Here is a 9,330-nt window from a genome sequence, read left to right as displayed (position 1 = left end):
GTTTAGTCCGAGACCAAGATATTACACATACATCACTGACAATTGCACATGAAAGTAAACAGGAACAAGTAGGCCTAGGTGAATCGAAGACAACAAAATTCCAGTTTAACTCCATGATCTGGATTCAAGATTCAAGATTCAAGATTTTTATTTGTCACATGCTTCCTTGTGCAAGCACAATTGGCAGTGAAATGGGGGTTGCAACTGCTCAGTGCTGTGTTGGATGGTAAAAAATGAAAATAATAAAATAAATTAAAAATAAAAAATAATTAAAAATAGTTATTGTCTTAATTCAAAAAGCGGATGGCTTGAGGAAAAAAACTCTTACGCAGTCTCTCTGTTCTACATCTTATGGAACGTAGTCGTTTCCCTGAGGGCAGCCTTTCAAACATGGAGTGACTAGGATGAAATGTGTCTTTCATAATCCTTTGTGCTCGTGTCTTTGTCCTTCTTGCATATACATCTTGCAGCCCTGGAAGGATGGCGCCAGTGATTTTTTCTGCAGCATGCACTACTCTGTGCAGGGCTATCTTGTCCTGAGCTGTGCAGTTGCCATACCATGTTCACCTGACTCAATTGTGGCAGAATAGAAGGACTTCTGCATGTCTGATGGAATTCTGAACTTCCTTAGCCTCCTGAGGTGGTACAGACGCTGCCTGGCCTTTTTCACTACGGTGGTGATGTGAGGTGACCAAGACAGATCTTCAGAAATGTTGACGCCTAGATACTTGAAACAGCTCACTCTTTCCACAGGGGTACCAAAGATTTCCAGTTGAGCATAGTTCTTCTGATCTTTTCCTCTTCTGTAGTCCACCACAAGTTCTTTGGTTTTGGTGACGTTGAGCTCTAAACTGTTCTCTGCACACCAGGATGACAACATCTCAACCTCATTTAGGTAGGCTGTTTCATCGTTGTTGGAGATGAGTCCTACCACCACTGTGTCATCTGCAAATTTCACGATGGAATTGGAGCTGTGGATAGCTGAGCAGTCATGGGTATAAAGGGAGTACAACAGAGGGCTGAGAACGCAACCTTGCGGCGCGCCGATGTTGAGGGAGATTATGCTAGAGGAGCAGTTGCCAATCTTCACTGCCTGAGGTCTGTTTGACAAGAAGTTGAGTATCCATGCACATAGAGAATGACAAAGTCCAATGTTTTTCAGCTTGGATACTAGTTTTGAGGGCACGATGGTATTAAATGCTGAGCTGTAGTCAATGAATAGTAGTCTTGCATAGTTGCCCTGTCCTTTATCCAGGTGAGAAAGGGTGGTGTGAAGGACATGGGAGATGGCATCATCAGTGCTCCTATTTTCACGATAGGCAAATTGAAGGGGGTCTAATGAGCCAGGGACAGAAGAGCAGATTATATTTTTAACAAGCTTCTCAAAGCACTTCATTACAACAGATGTTAAAGCAATGGGGCGGTAGTCATTCAAACAGCTTGGATTGGCCTTTTTGGGTACGGGTATGATAGTTGACCTTTTAAAACAATTGGGAACAGTGGAGCTGGCTAAGGACAGATTGAATATTGTTGTGAAGACAGGAGCAAGTTGATCAGCACAAGATTTTAACAACCTTCCAGAGGTAGCCTAATAAGTGTTTCAAAAGAAAGAAATTTACCGCACACTTATATGACTTTTTGCTGGTTTAATAGCATTGTGTCACATGATCTTCTCTTAAAGTATGTTTAAAAGAAGATCATGTGACACAATGTTATTAAGCCACACCTGACAGATCCTGACAGGTAATAGGCTCGTTCGTGACGATGCAGTACGATTTTTGCTGGGCAGTGGGCATGCGCACTTTGCCAGTTTGATGGTTTGTGGTTAGAAAATTCTAACCAGAATGCATCAAACTGGCAAAGTGTGCCTAATGCCTGAACGAACAACATGATCTAGAATGAATTGCGTCTCATTTCTCACGCAAACCAAAAAGGGCGTTCATGATGGCGTTTTTTCAACCAGGCAGCAAATACAGGCAGTCGGCTGCTATGCTAATGAGCAGGCGGGGGACTCGGAGGGTCACTCTCACCCCCAAAATGAATGGTAGTGAATGAGAAGCCAGCGCACTGGAGGGTAAATTCTGCTTTTTTAGACTTGTTATTGTCGGGAGCACTTTCAATCCAAGTCCACTGCCTGAGTCGTGAATCCAGGGAAGCAACTATGAAGTGGCAGAACCATATCTATGTCCGAACGCCCACAAACAGTTGTAGAATCCACAGTCCCCTCCACCAACACTAAGCTGTCAGACTGAGTTTTGGTGGGGGGACTGTGGATTCTATAACTGCTCGAAGTCGTTAAGACATATATATATGGCTCTGCCAATTTATAGTCGTTTCCCTGGATTCACCACGCAGGCAGTGGACTTTGAATGAAAGTGCTCCCGACGATAAAAAGCCTAAAAAAGCAGAGTTTACCCTCCAGTGCGCTGGCTTCTCATTCACTGCCATTCATTTTGAGGCTGCGTGTGACCCTCCGAATGCTGCGCCTGTTCATTTCAGGTTCATTTGCATACCAACCGACTGCCTCTATTTGCTAGGCAGCAAGCATGCTTACTGTGTCCGCGTGAAGCATCCTGGTTAGAATTTCTGTTCACGACGCAGCATAAGGGAGTGACCTCTGCGTGGCAGTCGTGTTACATGGCGTTAAACCATCGCGGGAAAAAAAGTTTTGTCAAGCAGCCACGCAGTACCACAAGAGCAACTGCTGGGCAGAAGACCTCCTCCATGCCGTCGGTAATCTGCTGTGATTGGCCTTCATTAATCTGACATGAATTGCAGGTGTACCCCACATGCTTGTGAGGCAGCTCACTCGCTGCTCCAAGTAGGAAGCAGCGTTTTTGATGTCTTGGGAAATCACGTTAGAAAAAACTGTCCAACTTGTTTGCCAAGCATTCAACTCCACCTTTATTAGACTAAGCAGATCTCGTGTTGATCAAGCATTTTTATGCTTGGTTGCGACCGTACCTACTGACTACCAGATGGCCCAGCACTTTGCACGAGTGCATAATAAGAATAGGCACGGTCGCAACCAAGCATAAAAATGCTTGATCAACACGAGGTCTGCTTAGTGTGCTTAGAGGTGTCTCACTGTTGCAACTCTCTAGTCTGACCTAACCTGATTTACATCATCTGGCTGCGTTCGGCTATGTCACGCGGGGGCGTTCCCATGCCTCAAAACTTGAATTAACATGGTTGCAAAAACATGCACACCCTTAAACTATTTCTTTTTGGTGTCACCTTTGGCTTACAGAACTCTTTTTGGGTCTTACATGAAAACGTATCATTTTAACAGGGTTGTGTAGACTTGTTGTACCCATTGCACATGGAGTTCACATCCTTAATTGCTCATTTAAAACTAAGTAACAAAGAATTCTTGTCTAAGCAGGTGTTTGAGTAGCATGTAGGCCTACAAATATTTTGGTCGTTTTTTCAGATATAGACTACTGTCGCCTACATATTTTTGGACTGATGCAAATGTAACTAGGCTACATGAAAAACAATAGGGGGCGAACATTGCAGGTAGATAAAACACCAAGCAAGTAGTGAAAACACTGCATTCAGAATACACAGATGATATTACCTTGACAATGGCAGACGAGTTAAGGGCACCATGGTTTTGAAAACAAAGTAGAAATGTAGCCTAATCTATACCAGCCAATTGCAAAAAAATGACATTAAATCCTTCATAACAAAAAAACCCATAAAATAATACAAATTTTGACTTTGAAATGTTGGTAGGGTCTATGTTTTAGGCAGTATTGTGGCACAGCACGGTGCAGGCAATGGCACCCAGGTTTGAATACTGCCTGCATTAGTCAACCCATCTCCCTGTGCATTTCCTCCCTTCTCTGAAACTGTCCTCTACAAAAAAGGTCTAGAAATTCCTGCAATATGTATAGGGCCTATGTTTAGCCTACTTAACTGGGATGTTGGTTTTGCCAGCTAATCTAAAATTTGTGTTGTGCAAGAAATGAAACATAGGCCTATGTTTCACCATACAGTGCTGTGCCTCATCATGTACGAGTACGACCACGATTTGTAAACGATCCCGTCTATTTGTAAACAAATGAAAGTCCAATTTACCTTATTAATAATACATACAGTCCCAGAAAAAAGTTTGTACACCCTTTGAAATTTCTTACCTTTCTGTCAAAATTGGTCATAAAACATGGTCTGATCTTCCCGGAAATCGCAAGAAGGAACAACCAGAGTCTGCTTTAATTAATTCAACCCAAACATTTACAAGTTTTCATATTTTCATTGGCCATAAGATGTAAACATTCACAGGACAGCAAGGCATAAGTAAGTACACCCTTGCATTCAATAGGTTTTAACCCTAAGTTAGTCGCAATAACCTCAACCAGATGCTTCCTGTAGTTGCAGATCAGATTAACAAAACAATCTGGATGTATCTGGTCTCCCTCTTCTTTAGAAAACTGCCTCTCGTCAGCAAGGTTTGTGGGATGTCTGGAGTGCATAGCTTTCTTGACTTCATGCCTGATAATCTCAATTGTTTATTTGTCAGGGCTTTGACGTGGCTATTCCAGAATGTGTATTTCATTATTATGAAGCCATTCTAAAGTCGATTTGCTTCTAAAGTATGGGTTGTTGTCACATTTCAGCACCCATCCTCTTGTGTGCTTCAACTGTGTGACAGACTACCTCACTTTTTTTCTGTAAAATATCTTGATAAACTTCTGAGTGCATTGTTCCACTGATGATAGCAAACTCAAAAGGGCCTGAGGCAGCAAGGTAGCCGCATATAAGGATGCTCCCGCCACCATACTCAAAGGCAGAGATGATGTTTTGGTCAAGGTGTGGTTCTCAAATTCTCCTCCAAACATGACATTGTGTGTTCCCCTGAACAATTCAACTTTGGTTTCAACGTTAGTCTACAGAATATTTTGCAGTAATTCTATGAAGCATATAAATGCTTTTTCGCAAACCTCAAAGGTGCAGCAATATTTTTTAGACAGAAACCCCGTTAATTTTGTATGGTGGCGGGAGCATCATTATATGCGGCTACCTTGCTGCCCCAGGCCCTTGACAGTTTGCTATTTTCAGTGGAACAATGAACTCAAGTTTATTGTGATATTTTACAGAAAAAACGTGAGGAAGTCTGTCACACAGTTGAAGCACACAAGAGTATGGGTCCTGAAATGTGACAACAACCCATACTTTAGAAGCAAATCGACTTTAGAATGGCTTCATAATAATGAAATACACATTCTGAAATAGCCCAGTCAAAGCTCTGACAAAAAACAATTGAGATTAAAGGGCATGAAGTCAAGAAAGCTATGCACTCCAGACATCCCACAAACCTTGCTGACGAAAGGCAGTTCTCTAAAGAAGAGGGAGACAAGATACAAACAGATTGTTTTGTTAATCTGATCTGCAACTACAGGACAAGTCTGGTTGATGATATTGCAACTAACTGAGGGTTAAACCCTACTTAATGCAAGGGTGTACTTACTTATGCCCTGCTCTCCTGTGAATATTATGGCCTTATGACCAATAAAAATATGATAACATGTAAATGTTTGAGTGGAATTAATTAAAGCAGACTCTGATTGTTCCTTCTTGAGATTTCCGGGAAGATCCGACCATGTTTTATGATCAATTTTGACAAAAATGTAAGAAATTTCAAAGGGTGTACAAACTTTTTCCTGGGACTGTAATTAGTGCTGTGCCACTGCATTTTGTTGTATGACCATATGATGGCGGTATAAGACAGGATTCTGACCACCAGTCAGCAAGTAGCGCATTTCAAGTTGGATTCTGTGGGGAAAGGTTTAACTTCAATCAAGACATTTTACAGTTTTTAATTTGAAAACATTAAGATTTTTGCCTAGTATGCATGAACGATCACATGCGCAGGGATGGTTGCGACTGCGAGCACTTCCCACAGGTAGGGTCCTGGCGTCTTTGCTTTGACGTCACCGTGATATATTCATGATCCACTCTTGGATCAGTTCAGATCGAGTTTGACTGTGGAAGTGGATGCAATCTCTTGGAAGTATGTGGCGGGAAATCCGTTCAAACGTGCACATGTTGGGCATTTTAGATTTCTGGAAAACTAAACAACTCAATTGAATGCGTAAAAACTGTGGCGAGGCTTGGCAAAGGAGGAGAGGATGGCGACGACAGTTTTTCTCCTGTTGGGATAGGTTTTCAGGACCAGGGACAGGGTCGCCAGCGTTCGACCATGAAACCCTCTTTCACCAAGGAGCCAGTGCAGGAACTCGTTATGACTGCTATGACTTCGGAAGTGATGGACCTGGGTCTACTGCATGTGCAAGACACGACCGCTTCAACAACTTTCACAACTTCCAGCCCAATGGAGAACGAGACGAGTTGCGGAGAGCACATCCTAAACTACGGACACTTGGAGAAGATGGTCATAGGAGTCATCCTCACTCTGCTCACTTTCCTCACCATCTGCGGGAATTTACTGGTCGTCATGTCAGTGTGTTTCGTGAAGAAGCTCAAACAGCCGTCCAACTACCTCATCGTGTCTCTGGCTATTGCGGACCTGTCGGTAGCCGTGGCTGTCATGCCGTTTGTCAGCATCACCGACCTTATCGGGGGCCAGTGGATATTTGGCCGGGTCTTCTGCAACGTGTTTATCGCCATGGATGTGATGTGCTGCACGGCGTCCATCATGACCCTTTGTGTGATCAGTGTTGACCGGTAAGATTGGGTTGTTCTTCGAGGGTGTTTGGGTGTGGGAGGTTACATGAAAGATGCCATAAACTGCTTTGATTCATAAGAGATCAAAATAAATGAAGTCATAAGTGTCAAAGAAAGTTAGAATTGCTGAATAGCCTTTGACCGATGAATGCTGTCTCCTGTGCTGCGCAGACTTTCATGATCTCATGATTTCATAGGGATCTCATAAAGGATGCATAATGCATGATAATATACCTATTTGCGTGATAGGTAGGTGTGTGTGTGTGTGTGTGTGTGTGAGGGGGGGGTGCGGTGTGCGAGAGTGTGGTGTGTGTGAGAGTGTGTGTGAGAGAGGGGGGGTAATTTTCCTGTGTGTGTGTGTGTGTGTGTGTGTGTGTGTGTGTGTGTGTGTGTGTGTGTGTGTGTGTGTGTGTGTGTGTGCTCGTGCGTGCACACATGTGTGAGAGTGTGTATGAGAGGGGTGTGTGTGAATTCTCTGACAACAGCGCCTGACTGAAATTTTATGAATGAACATGGTTCTCACCAGATGTTTTAAAGGCAGACATGGAATATGTATTGCCCTTTAAAAGTCATTGTAAAGGAGTCCACGAAGAACTAAAGAGCATAGTCAATCAAATGTGTTACTCCATTTGTCATAGGCTGTGACAAATCTTGTGATGGGTGCACTCATCATCACATCATATTCATGACTAAATGCCTTTTTCTCAGCCTTTCTGCAAGTCACTTGACCCCTCCAGTTCCTCTCACCACAGATGCAAGCCCCTTCATTTGGGATATATCATTTTATAAGTTATACATTTCACTATCTGCTCATTGCTCCCATTTACACCTCAATTATCCAATCCGATCATATCGTACTACCCTCCCACTCCCTGCCCCTCCTGTTTCCTCTCATCACAGGGTCGGATTAACATTTCCTAGGGGCCCTAGGCTACAAGCTGCTGGAGGCCCCTGTGGAAGTCACATTTTGTGATAAACGTATGTCATCATAATTCCAAAGTAGGAATTAAGAGTAACAGATCTGCCAACTGTGGGGAGGAGTATTGACAATGATTTCAAACTGTACTTGACATGTCAACTCAAGTGGGGGGCCCTAGGCTCCAGCCATATCTAGCATGTGTGTTAATCTGGCCCTGGTCACGGGTAGATAGGCACCAGGCCCCTCCATTGATGTCACATTCTTCATTCCACTACAACGCAAAGTATAACCATACCTGTTTCAACCTTATACTCCTCAGATGTGGCATGAATCCCATCAATGTGTTATATTAACATAATCTATACTGTGTGCCCATCTCTTGCTCCCCTCCTTCCCCAAACCTGTAGGTACATGGGCATTCCCAAGCCCCTCCATTCATTTCATATCAAAAATCACAGTTATCAATGACATATCTCACAATCTGCACATTTTGGCCATACTCATTTCTCCCATTTTCTCCCCGAATATCAAATCTCGCCATTGTATCCTACAGTACTACACATCCTGCCTCTCTCTTGCTCCTTTTTGCCATACGTGCATGGCCTTCACCAAGCCCCTCCAATAACTTCATATACAGTATTTCCTTCTATATTTATCAGAGACGGGCATTGCATGGCAAGCATGGTGCTGAGTTCATTTTAAACTCTGTAGAGTTATAGTAACACTGATATTTTAAACTGTGGACCCCTCTCTTCCTCTTCTCTCATCCCACAGGTACTTGGGCATCACCAAGGCAATGGCCTAGCAAGTGCACCAGAGTGGGCATTGCATTGTGCGCATGGTGCTGAGTAAACTTTAAACTCTGCAGAGTATCAACACTGGTAATTTACACTGTGTGCCCCTCTCTTCCTCCTATCTCTCCCCACCCTGTGTAGCTACATGGGCATCACCAAGCCGCTGACCTACCCGGTGCGCCAGAGTGGGCGGTGCATGGCCCGCATGGTGCTCTCCGTGTGGCTGCTATCGGCGTCCGTCACACTGCCGCCGCTGTTCGGCTGGGCGCAGAACGTGAATGACGGGCGCGTGTGCCTGATCAGCCAGGACCTGGGCTACACCGTCTACTCTACCGCCGTGGCCTTCTACATCCCCATGGCCGTCATGCTCTTCACCTACTACCGCATCTACCGCGCCGCCAAGGTGTGGGGTTTTATTTATTTATTTGGGTAACACTTTACTTGACGCCGACGTCAGCGTCTAATAGCCACGCCATTACAGTGTCATAAATAGTGTCATGACCTTGGGTTGTCCTTCCTATAACCGAGTGTCACTTAAGGCCAACAGTCATAAAATGTTTATGACATGGACATAATGTTTATGACACATGCATAACACTATTATGACACTGCAATGATGTGCTTATGACACCGGCGTCAAGTAAAGTGTTACCTTTATTTGTTATTACCTCTACCAAGGAGGTTATGTTTTCGGTCGCATTTGTTTGTCTGTCTGTCTGTCTTTCTGTTTGTCTGTCAACGGATTTTTATTGAAATGAAAATGAAAACAAATGAAACGAAGAAAAAAAAGCAGCACAGTTTCAATGATCAGCGAAAGTTGCAATACCCACTCTTGCCACCATCCTACACAGTGCACATTTAATGTATTTATTCTAATTTCTAAACTATATAAACTATCTTTTTGTCTATTTCTAATATACTTTACCT

The 9,330-nt window shown here is 43.5% G+C and overlaps 1 protein-coding gene across 1 annotated transcript in view; it reads left to right on the top strand.

The window, feature by feature from the left end:
* The first annotated feature begins 5,998 nt into the window (after nucleotides 1–5,998).
* The window catches only part of LOC134467145 (5-hydroxytryptamine receptor 7), a 6,752-nt gene continuing 3,420 nt past the window's right edge, over nucleotides 5,999–9,330 (top strand). Inside the window, exons 1-2 of the mRNA XM_063221060.1 lie at nucleotides 5,999–6,690; nucleotides 8,545–8,806. Coding sequence (XP_063077130.1) covers nucleotides 6,206–6,690; nucleotides 8,545–8,806 — 747 coding nt within the window. The 5' untranslated portion in view covers nucleotides 5,999–6,205. The remainder of the gene's footprint in view (nucleotides 6,691–8,544; nucleotides 8,807–9,330) is intronic.

Source organism: Engraulis encrasicolus, chromosome 17 (assembly GCF_034702125.1).
Source record: "Engraulis encrasicolus isolate BLACKSEA-1 chromosome 17, IST_EnEncr_1.0, whole genome shotgun sequence".
In the NCBI taxonomy this organism is placed as follows: Eukaryota; Metazoa; Chordata; class Actinopteri; order Clupeiformes; family Engraulidae; genus Engraulis; species Engraulis encrasicolus.
The sequence above is the reverse complement of the archived record's forward strand: the minus strand, read 5'-3'. Positions and strand labels throughout refer to the sequence as shown.